This window comes from Hyperoodon ampullatus, assembly GCF_949752795.1.
Source record: "Hyperoodon ampullatus genome assembly, chromosome: 11".
NCBI lineage: Eukaryota > Metazoa > Chordata > Mammalia > Artiodactyla > Ziphiidae > Hyperoodon > Hyperoodon ampullatus.
The window spans coordinates 96171697-96186957 of NC_136924.1; the positions used below are offsets into that span (position 1 = coordinate 96171697).

A 15261-nucleotide genomic window follows, 5' to 3' on the forward strand; every position below is an offset into this window, starting at 1 on the left:
TCTCTGTCTGACTTACTTCACTCAGTATGACAATCTCTAGGTCCGTCCATGTTGCTGCAAACGGCCTTATTTCATCCTTTTTTATGGCTGAGTAATATTCCATTGTATACACGTACCACAACTTCTTTATCCGCTCATCTGTTGATGGACTGAGAGCACGGGCGTGGGTGAGGAGCCTTTCTCAGCAAATGGCAGCCTTTGTGGGTGGAGAATAGGGAGGGAAAGGGTACCCAGGACTCTGCGATGAAGCCACCACGAGCTAAGAGCCTGAGCCCCAGAGGTGCGCAGAACTTCTGGACCAGGCTGGAGTCCACCACAGGACATGACCCTGTGACCTCCAGGGGTGCAGAGGCCGCCCACACCTGCCTACACACCCTCCCCTCCCCTCTCCGATCACAGTGGGTGTGCGGACTGTTGTGAGCCAGCTCTGTGGGCAGCAGGGATCCCCAGTGGGCACACCCCACGCCCTCGCTCACTGGTCAGAGGGAGTCTGTTTCCACGGGGAACAGTTTGCAGGTGACCTCTTAGAACAGGACTCCCAGCCTCCACAAGGGCTTCCTGGTCCCCTACCAAGCTGTGGGTGAGAGTCCCCCCTGGGGGTTCAGGGAGGGCAGCCCCTGCCCACAGACACGGCCCCGGGTATCTGCCTAAAGAAGTTTCGGCCTGGGCCTGACCCCGGCCCTGCGCCAGCCTGACCCTGCTGGACCAGCAGCGTCCAGGGGTTGTGGGCAGGATTCAAAGACTACCTAAGTGACTGCCGCCAGCCATGCTTGGTGAGGAGGGAAGGGGAAGGAGGGGCTCCAGTTCAGGCTCACAAACTTCAGTTTCTACAAGAGGCTGGTCACAGAATGAGCCGAGAGGTCAGGGAGGGAGAGGTATGGCCCATTAAAGGGGATAGCCTAACTCACAGGGAGCCATCCTACCGTGTGTGATACATGCACATGGTACAAATTAAATAGTTTTAAATAGTGCAAAAGAGTCAGGCGTCAGAGCCCTTCCACCCATGGTCTCTCCTGAGGGCCAGCGTGGTTTTCGAGATGTTTTTCCCGAGTTGCGGTGGGTGAGCTATTCCTGAATCAGACAGCAGGTGGCGCTCAAGCCAGAGAATTAGAAAAAGGGAACTGCCGAGAGTTACTCAACGCATTTCCAGTAACTTCTCCCTCCTCCCCCGCAGGGCCTTCTCCAGCCCCACTTCCTGTTCCCTGGCCCGGGCCAGGTTCCCTCAGGCCTCAGATGTCGGCCTCCAGATGCCCGGACTCAGAGTGGGGGAACTGTCTCTGGGGAAGCCCCATTCCACTCGCTGCCCAGGCAACACGTGAGTGTGCCTGGAGGGGCTGGAGAGGCTGGGGAGGCTGCGGAGGAGGAGGGTGGGGATGCGGGAGGGGACCCAGGGGCAGATGAATACACACGCGGCCTCCAGCAGCCCTCCCCGGGGTGCTCAGGCTCAATGCTCCAGAGAGGACCCCGTCACCTTTAAATGTCCCTGGGGCTTCCCTGGAGGTCCAGCGGTTAACACTGATGCTCCCACAGCAGGGGGGGCCGTTTGATTCCTAGTCAGGGAACTAAGACCCCACATGCCATGTGGCCAGAAAAATAAAATAAAAGACGCATCTTGTTAGGGTAAAGTGGCAACTTGCAAGCTTCTTACATGTGCAACTGGTGTAATTTATTTTGGTATGTAGTGTGAGGTACAGACTTTAGTTTTAAATGGGTGTGTAGTTTTCTAGGCATCAATTTTAAAGATTATAACTTGACTTTATCACAATCAAACTTCCCAGACATACTTAGAACTATTTGTGGATATTCTTTTCTGTTTAATTTGTATATGTGTTCATTCATGTAGTAATGCTACAATGTTTGAATTGTAGTGGCTTTATAGTTAAGTTATATAGCTGCCTGCTAATTAACAGATACTCAATTTCTAATAAAATTTAGGACTTGTAAAAAAAATAAAATAAAAATAAATGGCCCTCACTTGTACTCCTGTCACTCCCTCAGACCCCAGGGGAGGCTGGCTAAAGCAGAAAGCAGCCCCTGCGGGGATGAGACTCTCCAGGGAAGTGGGCAATGGTGGAAACCTCACCTTCCTAGCGCGGGCTGAGCAGGAGGCTGAAAAAACTGGGGTGGGGGGGGCAATAAGGGAGTGGCCAGAGGTGCCCAGGCGTCAAGGGCTGAGGCCACCGCTGCTGAGCCTTTGCCAGGCCTCTCAGCCCTCAGCACTGCCTGCCCCGTTCATATCTCAGCAGGCTCCAGGCCACAGCCATGTGGTCCCATCTGCCCTCACCCACTCCCAGGTGGTGGCTGCTCCTCTGGGGAGTCCTCCAGGCTTGCCCCACGCAGGGCTCCGTGCTCTTGGCCCAGCCGCTGCCCCAGAAGCTGACGTCCCCCGGGTACCCAGAACCATATGTTAAAGGCCAAGAGAGCTCCACGGACATCGAGGCTCCAGAGGGCTTTGCCGTGAAGCTCGTCTTCCAGGACTTCGACCTGGAGCCGTCCCCGGACTGTGACCGGGACTCAGTCACGGTGAGCTGGGAGGGGCTCTGCGGAGGGAGCCTCCCGGCCTGGAGCCCAGGGGCAGCGGGAGGTGGCCGGCCCCGAGGCGCGAGGCTTACCTGGGAGGCCGGGTGTACCCAGCGCACAGCCTCCCACCGGAGGCCCGGTGCCGACCTGTGCCCTCTGCTGTCTGGGCCCCATAGAAGAGGACAGGGCAGCAGGTCTGGCCCTGCCTTTGGAAGTCTCAGAAAGCAACACACAAATACTGCGCATCCCTAGAGTCAAAAGCAAGAACTCACACATCAGTTGTTAAAAATCCATCATCAAGGGCTTCCCTGGTGGCGCAGTGGTTGAGAGTCCGCCTGCCAATGCAGGGGACACGGGTTCGTGCCCCGGTCCGGGAGGATCCCGCGTGCCAGGGAGCGGCTGGGCCCGTGAGCCATGGCCGCTGAGCCTGCCGTCCGGAGCCTGTGCTCTGCAACAGGAGAGGCCACAACGGTGAGAGGCCCGCGTACCGCAAAAAAAAAAAAAAAAAAAAATCCATCATCAAGTATGTTGAGTGCCTGCTCTGTCAGGCTAGGAAGCTGGACGTAAATATAATAAAAGATTAGGTGACTATGAGTTTCCCTTAGAGGCGCTATAGCAAAACCTCACACATGACAAGGGCATTATTCAGAATAAGGACACTTTAAAAACAGAATTTTACGTTACCTTTTTTTAAAAAATAAATTTATTTATTTATTTATTTTTGGCTGCGTTGGGTCTTCGTTGCTGTGCGCGGGCTTTCTCTAGTTGTGGTGACTGAGGGCTACTCTTCGTTGCTGTGCGCGGGCTTTCTCTAGTTGTGGTGACTGAGGGCTACTCTTCGTTGCGGTGCGCGGGCTTCTCACTGCGGTGACTTCTTTTGTTGAGGAGCACGGGCTCTAGGCGCACAGGCTTCAGTAGTTGTGGCACACAGGCTCAGTAGTTGTGGTTCACAGGCTCTAGAGCGCAGGCTCAGTAGTTGTGGCACATGGGCCTAGTTGCTCTGTGGCACGTGGGATCTTCCCAGACCAGGGCTCAAACAGGTGTCCCCCGCATTGGCAGGCGTATTCTTAACCACTGTGCCACCAGGGAAGTCCCTACATTATCTTTTGGTTTAAATTTTATTTCTATCCAAATAATACATGCGCATAATTTTTTTAAAAAAATAAGAGTACGCCAAGGCTTATCATCTCCAGCCTCCTCCCCCTGCCCCATTGCTGCTCCCCAGGGCAGTCATTTATGATTCATGTAGCTGTTTCATCTGGTATTTATGTTCAGAAGTATAAATAATTTCTCTATTAACTTCCAGCTGTAAAAGATGAGGGCTAGCTTTATCTCTCTTAGACCTTCACCACCCACGTTTCCCCTCCCCCATCCTCTCAGTTTACCTCTATTATCGTTTTTAGTTAAAGCTATATTCATGTTTTACATCATTATGACTTTAAAATGCTCACATCTGTGCACATGGTGTACAATTTCCTTTCTCCAGCTTTTGGATTTCCCAGCAGTCAATAACTACATAGTGTTTTGGGGGTTTGGGGGTTTTTTGTTTTGATTTTTAGTTTGCTGAGTTCTCTCTGTAACAAATCTCCCCCAAACTCTCAGCCAGGAGAGTAAATCTCTCGACATCTTCAAGTACAAATCTCAGTCTCTCGGTCTTCCTTTGCGTTGGTGGCATCCCACCCCATCCCACATGGGGTGACGTCCCCATGACTTATTCCTTCAGTCTGAGATCTTTGCTTTCTAAGCCTTCACTTGTCGGGGAGTTCCCTTTTCCCACGTTCTGGAGATTCCCTTTACTTGTCCTGTGTTGGAAGTGACTCTCATCTCCTTCTCTTTCTTGGTTTACTCTCTCCTTTTGGAGAAGCACATTCTCCTCCAGAAAGAAAATGAGGGAACATTTTAGAGGATCTTACATAGCCCTGAATGTCTTAGTTCTCCCCTCACACTTGGTGGATAGTTTCTCTGGATCACATTCTAGGTTAGAAGTCATTTTCTCTCAGAATTTTAATGACATTGTCTTCTAGCCCTAGTGTCGTTAGAACTCCTGATCCTTAGTGTTTTCTCTCTAGAACTTTCAGCAGATTTTCCTTATTACCAGCATTCTGAACTTTCATCAGGATGTGACTTGATGCAGGTCAGGTCATTCTGTACTCATTGTGCAGGGTTCTTTTAATCCAGAGACTCTCTTAATCAAGACTCTTCAATTTGAGAATGCTCTTGTATTAATTTTTAAATCATTTCCAGACATCTACTTTATTTTCTCCTTCTGGAACTCCTGTAATTTCACTCTTGTTAGGTTCTGGACAGATTATCCAGTTTTGTTATCCATTCTGTTCTGTTTTCCATCTCTTTGTCTTTTTGTTCCACTTTGTGGGAGATCTCATTGTAAATGCCAACTTCTTAATGATTTTTTTTCTCTGCTAACATTTTTTCATGTCTAAAGGTTCATTCTAATTTTCTAAACGTGCCTTTTTGTTGAATCTTGTTCTTGTTTCGTAGAGGCAATATCTACTCTTTTCCCTCTATTGGGATTATTTTAAAACCTTTCTCTGCTCCCTGCATTCTCTCTTCTTCACCAAGTCCCTTTGTACTGTTCATTTGTTCTGGCCTCTGCTTTTCATGTTGGAGACTTTCCTGCAATGTGTGATAATCCTTGGCTGTCCAATCATATTTAAGAGTGACGTGCAGAACGCTCTTGGATGCTCTGTGTGGATAGCTGAAATCTGTCAAACGACAGGTTTGGAAATCAGGTTATCCACGAGGTGACCCAGATGTACTGCTGGGGTCCTCCTGCACATCCACAGCAGAAGGGTGTTCTCTGGTGACAGCCGGTTTCTTCAGAGGAATCCTCCCATCTCCTGCTTACGCCGGTTCTGACACCTCCCAGGGATCTGTGATCAGAACCTGCTGCTTTCTGTTGCCCCAGCCCAAGACTCAGGTCACATGTGTCCATCTCCACTCCACCTTCCAAACTCTGTGGGCATCTCTCAGCAGCTCTCACCTCCCCTCACCTTTTTGTCCTTGATAAGATATCCATTTTTATCCCTCTGCTGTCCTATTAGTGGGATTTGAGGTGGGAGAGGAGATAAATGCATGTATTTATTTCTTCAGATTTAGCTGAAGTTGAGACTACACTTTATCCAACTCAGCCTATGTCTGTCGAGCACCTACAGTGCCCTGTTCTCCTTAGCCTTGAATAATTTTAATCCCAGCCTGACTCTTCCCTTGTCACTGACAGAGTTCGAGCTCAGGAATAGGATTGTTCCCTCCTTCCTGCTTCCAGAGTAAATCACACACACACACACACACACACACACACACATGCACACACATCTCGAATGCAGAATTCAACACACTGTAACCTAGTTCATCTTTTGCCCATCAGAATCCTCAGCCAGATTTTGGTCTCCTCGGTAGCAGAACTGTGTCTTAATTCACATGGCGCTGTATCCCCAGCACCTAGCACAGCATCTCCCACACAGAATGTAATAAACAGCTATTTGTCAAAGGAATAAAGGAAAGAATGAATGAAACCCAAGCTTGTCATGCGTGTAGGACACACAACACAGTGATTTCTGAATGAGCGGGTATTTGGTATCACTTTCCCCACTGCTTTTCTGCAGATACTGGAGAGCTGCCCTAGGACACAGTGGTGTCCTGGCTGGAAGGGGCCTCGACAGACCATTTTATAGGAGAGGAAACTAAGATCTGGGGAGAATGAAGGAATGAAGAGCCAGCAAGAACCCAGGATATGTGGATCAGTATGAAAGTCAGCAATAAAATGAGTTGAACAGTGAGCTGTATGCCCAGGAGAGAGATTAAACATGAAGCGGTGGCCAGGGGAACTCCTTCCAAGGTGCCCTTCCTTAGGTTGGGGAACCCATAGGAAGGCATTTGAGCAGGGTTTTGATTTAAGTTAGGCAACAACAGACAGTGTAACCACACCGTGTACATTTTGTGTCCTTAGATTCCATACCTTGCGGGGGCTTCATTTATAGTTTGTGGGGTAAGAGGAGAGACACTCCAAAAGAAGGACAACAGGGAAGGCCAGGAACCCCAGGGGCTCAGTCTGTGCAGAGGGTCTTCTCGCTTCTCAGATGTTGGCCATAGGAAGTTACTCAGAGAAGTGAAATGTGATGCAGGTGGAGGAAGCCGGATGGGAGGGACTCACGTCTGCATATTCATTGATTCAAAGCTGTGATGCTGTAGGTACCATGTTGAGCATCAGGGACTCAGTGGGGAGCAAAACAGATGTAGTTCCTGCCTTCTTAGAACTTATAATCCAGTTATTATAAGTTTCTATTTCAGTTCTTGAAATATGGTGGGCTGTATGAGATAAGCATGGCAGGCTAAAGAAATCTGCTAGGTATCTGGTCATGGATGGAAGAAACCTGGGAGCCACTAATGGAACAGGAAGCAACTTGAGGAAGGCTCCATGGGGTGGTGCGGTTTCTGAGCCCCAGCGGTATGTAGACCTTCAAGGCGGGACTGGGGTCCAGGCTGCGGCGAGACCCTGTGACCACCTGTGGTGCAGATTCACCCCACGCCTGCCTGCCCCTCCCTCCCCTTTCAGATCACAGCCAGTGGAATGGATCCCAGCCGGTTCTGTGGGCAGCAGGGCTCCCTGCTGGGCAGCCCCCCTGGTCAGAGGGAGTTTGTGTCCTCAGGGAACACTTTGCGGCTGACCTTCCGTGCACCCGCCTCTGAAGACAGGACCCCGGGCCTCCACAGGGGCTTCCTGGCCCTCTACCAAGCCGTGGGTGAGTGGGCCCCTTGGGGTGCAGGGAGGGAAGCCCCTGCCCATAGCCCCGGCCCCTGGTATCTTGAAGTGACAAGTGGAAGCTGAGGCTGGGGGCTCGGGGCACCTCGGCTCAGCCCCTTGCTGCCCGGCCCGCCCTGCTGAGGAGCAGCCCAGTCACAGGGGCACACAGCTCAGCTCCTGTCTCCCTGCATATTTACAGGCCCAGCACTTGCAGATCATCTCGTTTTTCAAGAGAAGCCAAAAATTCAGATTTTTAAGTGAAATTCTAGATTTTCAAATGGTAGCCCCAGCTTTTTTGAAAGATAATACATGCCCACAGTAAAATTTTCAAAAAAATAATCTTCCTCTAACCTCTGGCCCTTAATCCCTGGCTATTCTGTCCAAAAACGACCCTGTTCTCTATTTCCTGTGTATTCTTCCAAAGACATTCCAGGCCACTCGAATATAAATATTGTGGGGCGTGTGTGTTGCTAATAGTCACAATGTTTTAAATTTGCCATTTTTCATTCAATGATATATGTTTTCTTTTTTTGTTTGTTTTTTTGTTTTTGGCCATGCTGTGCAGCTTCTGGGGTCTTAGTTCCCCAATCAGGGATCAAACTCAGGATCAAAATCAGGCCCCGGTGGTGAAAGCGCTGAGTCCCAACCACTGGACTGACAGGGAACTGCTTCAATGATATGTCTTAAAGATCATCCCATATACATGTGGTTAACATTGCCTAATTCTTTTTTTTTTTTTTTTTTTTCCTGTACGCGGGCCTCTCACTGTTGAGGCCTCTCCCGTTGCAGAGCACAGGCTCCGGACGCACAGGCTCAGCGGCCATGGTTCACGGGCGCAGCCGCTCCACGGCATGTGGGGTCTTCCCGGACCGGGGCACGAACCCATGTCCCCTGCATCGACAGGCGGACTCTCAACCACTGCGCCACCAGGGAAGCCCATGCCTAATTCTTTTTAATGACCATACAATATCCCTTTGATTGATGCATCATAATATATTTAATTAGTCCTCCACTGATAGGTATTTTTCTCCCACAAACAGTACTGCTCTGAATATCTTCATATATACATCTTTGAGCACATATATGAGGATAAATTCTTAGAAATAAAAAAGTGAAAAACATTTGCAATTTTAATTTTGATATTGCTAAATTTCCCTACAAAAGTTTTGCTAATTTACACTCCCACTAACCATATATGAAAATGCCTGTTTCCCATACCCTACTTTCACAGTTACTTTCAAACTTTTATAGCATTAACAATCTGCAGTGAAAAATAATTCAAATAATAAAAAAAAAAAAAAAGAAGACTGTGCTGGGAATTCCCTGATGGTCCAGTGGTTAGGACTCCGCGCATTCACTGCCGAGGGCCCGGGTTCTGTCCCTAGTTGGGGAACTAAGGTCCTGCAAGCCATGCGGCCAAAAAAAAATTTTTTTTATTTAAAAAATAAAATTAAAGAAAGACTGTGCAGGTCAAACTAAATATGGCCACGGACAAGCATCAGTCCCTGGGTTGCCAGTTTGCAGTTCTGTTCTCTGTCTGACCTCTGTTTTCCTTTAGGTATGAATCATAGTCAGCCCATCAGCCAGGCCTGTGGGGACCCTGAGGCCATCAACACACCTGGAAACAACTCCACTGAGATCCAGAGCCACTGCCAGGAGCCCTATTATCAGGCTATGCCCGCAGGTGAGTCCCCACCTGCTGAAGAACCAGCTCCGACCTGCCTCACTCCCCCCAGGAGGTCTGAAGCTTCTTTCAGCCCCTCCTCCCAATTCTGAGCCTGTTCTGTGCCTCCCTCATTTCACTCCCAGGGACACTCACCTGCACCACCCAGGTGCCCTGGAAGCAGACACAGGAGAGGGAGGAGGTTCCTCGCTGTGTGCCTGGTGAGTGGGGACCTGTAGCACCATGACGATGGCCACTTCCCAGACATGCCTCAGCTGTTGCACGGGGCCTGTCTAAGGGCGCAGGACAGCCGTAGAATAGAAAGGGGGAGGTGAAGGCAGAAAGTGAGGAAGAAAAGGGGAACCAAGAAGGCCCAGAAAAGGAGAAGGAAGGAGCTCATCCCTTCTCCTTCGAGGATCAAGGGATAACTGGGAAACGAAAAGCCAGAGGAAGCTAATCAGAGGGACAGATGAGTTGAAATAAGAGAAAACCCTCTTGTGACATGGTCTGTTTTAACGATACACAGACAGGCTCTCTGTCCCCAAAATATTTCCCTGCCTTGATGCCACAGTGCCAGAAAGCCCAGCATTTTTAAAAAAAATTTTTGTGAGATAAAATTCGTATAACATAAAAATCACTATTGCAAAGTGTACAATTCAGTAATTTTTAGTATATTCACCATGTTGCGCAACCATTGCTACTTATTCTAGAGCATTTTCATCACCCCAAAAAGAAACTCCAACTCTCCCTTCTCCCATCTCCTGGCAACCACTAACTACTTTCTATCTCTATGGATTTTATTCTGGACATTTTATGTCAATGGAATCATATAATAGCCTTTTGTGTCTGGCTTCTTTCATTTAGCGTAATGTTTTCAAGGTTCATCCACGTTGTAGCATGTATCAGTACTCCATTCCTTTTCTTTTCTTTTCTTTTCTTTTCTTTGGCCGAGCTGTCCAGCATGTTGCATCTTAGTTCCCCAAGCAGGAATCAAACCTGTGCCCCTTGTAGTGGAAGCAGGGAGTCTTAACCACTGGACCGCCAGGGAAGTCCCAGTACTCTATTACTTTTCATGGCTGAATAGAATTCCACTGTACAGATAGACCACATTTTGTTTATCCATTCATAGATTGATAGACATTTGGGTTGTTTTCACTTTTTGCCTTTTATGAATATTGCTGCAGTGAGAATTCATGTACAAGTTTCTTTTTGAACACATGTCTTCAGGTCTCTTGGGTATAGACCTAGGAGTGGAATTGTTGGTTCACATCCTAACTCTGTGTTTAACTTTTTGAGGAACTGCCACACTGTTTTCCACAGTGACTGCACCATTTTACATTCCCACCAGCAATAGATGAGGGTTCAGGTCCACCATTTTTGGGTTCTTTGGCGGGGGGATTGGTTTTCTTAATATTTTGGCCTAGCCTAGCAGCTTATGGGACTGTAGTTCCCCCACCAGGGATGGAACCGGCACTCTCGGCAGTGAAAGCACAGAGTCCTAACCACTGGACCGCCAGGAAATTCCCTCAGGTCCACCATTTTTGAAACCCAGTATTTTGAGTCAAACATGCCTTTCTAACCCAATCTGAGTACATTTCTCAGGTTCTACTCCTGAGCCACAGAAAGCTCTAGGGGCAGAGCCTGACATAGTGCTTTGGGAGAGGGAGATGTTAAAAATGGAGAAATGGGACTTCCCTGGTGGCGCAGTGGTTGGGAATCCACCTGCCAATGCAGGGGACACGGGTTTTGAGCCCTGGTCCAGGAGGAGCCCACGTGCCGTGGAGCAGCTAGGCCCATGTGTCACAACTACCGAGCCTGCGCTCTAGAGCCCACGAGCCACAACTACTGAGCCCGTGTGCCACAACTACTGAAGCCCACGCGCCTAGAGCCTGTGCTCCACAACAAGAGAAGCCACCGCAATGAGAAGCCTACGCACCGCAAGGGTAGCCCCAGCTCGCCACAACTAGAGAAGAGCCTGTGCACAGCAACGAAGACCCAGTGCAGCCAAAAGTAAATAAATAAATTTTTTTTTTTAATGGAGAAATGACCCAAAAACAAAGACAGGAGACACTGAAGACAAACTCTGCTTGCTGCACGATTTTGCTCAAAGGAGGTCCCACCAAGAGTCTAAAAAAGTGGCTTAGGACTTCCCTGGCAGTCCGGTGGTTAAGACTCCGCATTTCCACTGTAGGGGGCACCGGTTCCATCCCTGGTCCGGGAACAAAGATCCTGCATGCCTCGCGGTGTGGCAAAATAAATAAATAAATTAAAATTAAAATTAAAAAGTGGCTTTAAAATGGCTGAGGAGGCAGGAGAAAGAGCACTTCACAGAAGTAGGTTTTCAGATGCAGCGGCTGGTTTTTCACTTTACCCCTCCTCTCTCCCAGTCTGCGGACGGCCGGTCATCCCCATCGCCCAGAGCAGGGAGCACGTTGGTGCCTCCAGAGCTGAGCTGGGCAACTTCCCCTGGCAGGCCTTGACCAGCATCTACGGCCGAGGCGGCGGGGCCCTGCTGGGCGACAGGTGGATCCTCACCGCCGCCCACACCATCTACCCCAAGGGCGGTATCTTCCTCGGGAAGAGCCGGCGCGCGGAGGTGTTCCTGGGCCACACGGACATCGACGAGATGCTGGAGCTGGGCGGCCACCCGGTGCGCCGCGTGGTCGTGCACCCAGACTACCGCCCGGACCAGACCCACAACTTCCACGGGGACATCGCCCTCCTGGAGCTGCGGCACAGTGTCCGCCTGGGCCCCCGCCTCCTCCCGGTCTGCCTGCCCGACCGCAAGGCCCTGTACCGCCCGGGCCTGGTGGGCTACGTCAGTGGCTTTGGCGTGGAGAACGGCCGGTTGACCACGGAGCTGAAATACTCCCGGCTGCCCGTGGCCCCGAGGGCGGCCTGCGAGGCCTGGCTCCGAGAGAAGCGGAGGACCGAGGTGTTCTCCGGCGGCATGTTCTGCGCCGGGGACAGCACGCGGCCGCAGAGTGTCTGCCAGGGGGACAGTGGTGGTGCCTACGTGGTGTGGGACGATCGTGCCCGTCGCTGGGTGGCCACGGGCATCGTATCCTGGGGCATTGGGTGTGGTGAGGGGTACGGCTTCTACACCAAAGTGCTCGACTACGTGGACTGGATCAGAGGAGTGATGGGCGGGAAGGATGACCCCGGGGTGCTGAGCAGGGGCACCCACCGTGGAGCCCAGACGGGAGAGGGCTGGGTTGAGGACTGAGCCCTGGGCGTGGGGCGGTGGGGACAGAGATTCCTATTCAGGTCACAGCTGCAGCAAACCACTGAGCCAGAGAAATCCTCCGCGTCCCTCAGCCGCCTTCTCACCCTCCACCTTCCTGCGGGTTTGCGCGCTACACCCACACGTCTCCTCGAGTTTCCGCTTTGAACTTCATCCCCTGGGACACGGCGTCTTCTGCACTCTCCAGAGAGAAGTCACCTCATCCTCCTGTTCAAGTGCAGTGTGGGAAAGTAGTCTCAGTTCATTTCATTTCTGAAACACTTCAAAGCCCCTGTGGTCGACCTTCAAAGAGTCAAATAGTCTTGGCTTCACTAGCACAACTCCTTGGCTGCAATTATAGTCACAGCTCTTTACGTTGTTTTGTATCTTCTTATATCAGGCGCTTCCCATGTGTTACTTCACTGACTCCTCGCACCAGCTTTGCAAAGGATGAGTTATTATCCACGCTTTACCAAGGAGGAAACTGAAGCTCAGGGAGATGAAGGGGCTTTTCCAAACCCCACAGCTGATACAGGACGGCGAAGGCATGTCCCTTCCAGGACACCTCGACAGCTCTCAGGTGTCCTCAAGACCTACTGTATCGCCCACTCCCCGATCCCCGCATCCTTTTAGATTCTCCCTCCTGGGAATTCCTGCCTCGGTGAAGCTGACAACAGCTGGCTCACACTTTCCTGCTGGCTGCACTCCTGCAGACACCTCGGTGAGCCCAGCCCTGGGCTGGACGGTCCTGCAGGCACCCCCAGAGCTGCTGGACACCCCGGGCCATGTCCCCAACATCAAGCACACTGCTCCCCCTGAAAAGACCAACTCTTTAATTTTTAGCAAGGACTTGATGTCATTTACAGTAAAGACACAAGTAAAATACAGTTGTTCAAATGGAAAACAAATAAAAAGACACAAATAAGAAACAATTGTTCAGGGGCTTCCCGGGTGGCGCAGTGGTTGAGAGCCCGCCTGCCAATGCAGGGGACACGGGTTCGTGCCCCAGTCCGGGAGGATCCCACATGCTGAGGAGCGGCTGGGCCCGTGAGCCATGGCCGCTGAGCCTGCGCGTCCGGAGCCTGTGCTCTGCAACAGGAGAGGCCACAACAGTGAGAGGCCCGCGTACCGCAAAAAAAAAACAGATTCCCCTTCTTTCTTGCCTCCTGACCTGCCCCTTATCCTTCTTCCCTATCTTGTGTCCTTCCTCACCTGACAAGGCCACGGATCACGCCGCGGATCATGTCATGGAGCAGCCCCGCCAGCAGACTCAGCCCTCAGCTCTGACATATAAACCTGCTGGAAATCCGCCAACCCTCCAACCTGGGCTGATGTTGCCTCTCCCATGTGCCTCCTCTCAGACTACATGCAGTGATGACTTGGTCGCTGCCTAATGGGAAGCTGCCACATCTTCGTGAGCCCAGTGCCTGGGAAAGTGCCTGGCCCTTTAAATAGGTAGCTTCCAAATGGATAAGTGAGCAGGTGGGTGGGTGGAGGGCCGGAGGGATTCATCTCATAGGGGAAACAGAGGCCTGAGAACTCAGAGGCCTGTTCTGGATCTGCGTCTCCCTGGGGAGCACACCACTACAGGGTCTCTGAGCCCTGGAGAATTGAAGAAAGTCTTCCCCAAAGAGCAAAGGTTTAAAACAGAACACGATGGCCTGGAGGACAAGAGAGACCAGAGCCCTTTCTCCCTCCCAGGGGCCTGGCCTCCTCTCAGAAAAGACCAAGTCACTAGTGGTCTACAGCCACACTGTTTGCCCAGCCCTAGGCAGCTGTGACTGACACTCAGGGGCTCAAACTCTTGACCAGTTTCTGAGGATAAGAGGATGTGTCTATCCTGTCCTCAGCTGCCCTTGCTTCTGTAAGAGACAAGTTCATTGGCAGGCCTGAGTTCACTGAGGTGGGGAAGAAGTGTCTTAAAACAGAGCCTGGTGCTGCTTTGGGGTCACAGCAATCCCTGCTCTACATGTCATGGATAAGTGAAGTAGGCCAGGGCCCCAGGGCAACCGAACTTCATTCTCCTCTGTGCCTTCCTGCACTACCCTTCTCCAGCCCTTGTTCCTGTCACATCATCCTGGGCATTGAAACCCTGGCTGTTCCCAGACCAGGGCTGCCAGGCAACTAAGGACAGGAAGGGTCCAGGAAAGAGAGTCACCCTCAACTGCAATCTCCACTGCCCTTTTGGTAGGAACCTCGTACAACAACATCAGACCCCAGGAAGGTCCCTGAAGAAAGAGGGAATTCCCATCAGATTTAGAAACGGAAGTCTGGGCCTCCAACCAAAGGCTTTTCTGTCCCTAAAAATGCAGACCCATCTCTAGACCTTCCCTATGTGGCCAGCAGGTGGCACCACCATCAGGGATTTCAAAACCAAAACTAAACTACACTGGAAACAGATTTTTTTTTCTTTTGGTTTTGTTTATGCAAATAGTTCATTCCCACAACATTCCTCCCGTAATGGTCCCCCCTTTTCCCCCTCATTCCCTCCCCCTTCGCTTCTCTGCGTGACCCTGCTCTCCCTGGACACAGAGTGGATGAAGACGCGGTCAGGAGAGTCAGAGACCCAAAAACACGCCTTGAGAAATGTGAGTAAGGCTGATGGGGACCGAGGAGGGAGGGAGAGAGAATCCGGGGCACGGGAGGCAACGCTGCCCCCAGATTTACTCAGGGAAGTGGGAACACACTTCCCCTCCGTATATATACCTTACCCCTTCCAACGTGCACATGCGTGCACACATGCAAACACATACCCCCCCGTCCTCCTCCTGAGGGCAACAGGAGACCTCAGACCCAGGAGCTGATGCCACCTTGTCTTCCTCCTCCAGCTGCTAGGGAGCAGCGAGATGGGGGACCCACTCGGCCCTGGAGAGGCGTCGTTTTGTGCCCGAAACCATCTTCCATAGGTGGTTTCTCCCAGAGGCCTTTGCTGAGCCTTTGGGAGCCTTTTCAGAGAGCCATGACTGGAAACCCTCACCCCCAATTAACGGGTCCCAAGCCAGCCCTATTCCGGGAAGAGGAGGGGAGTGATGGGACGGGGCAGAGGAGGAGGCTGGGGAGAGAGGTGGAGGGAGTGTGATGACCTCTGGACTG

The 15261-nt window shown here is 51.2% G+C and overlaps 1 protein-coding gene across 1 annotated transcript; it reads left to right on the forward strand.

Annotated features, from left to right (window-relative positions):
* Positions 1 to 1202: 1202 nt before the first annotated feature.
* C1RL (complement C1r subcomponent like) lies at positions 1203 to 12171 on the forward strand (the record flags this gene model as incomplete). The annotated part of the gene is made up of 6 exons (XM_079715328.1): positions 1203 to 1315; positions 2247 to 2523; positions 7094 to 7280; positions 8841 to 8966; positions 9092 to 9166; positions 11333 to 12171. Exons 1-6 carry the CDS (start codon positions 1248 to 1250, stop codon positions 12169 to 12171), a joined length of 1572 nt encoding a protein of 523 aa, XP_079571454.1. The 5' UTR covers positions 1203 to 1247.
* Positions 12172 to 15261: the final 3090 nt, after the last annotated feature.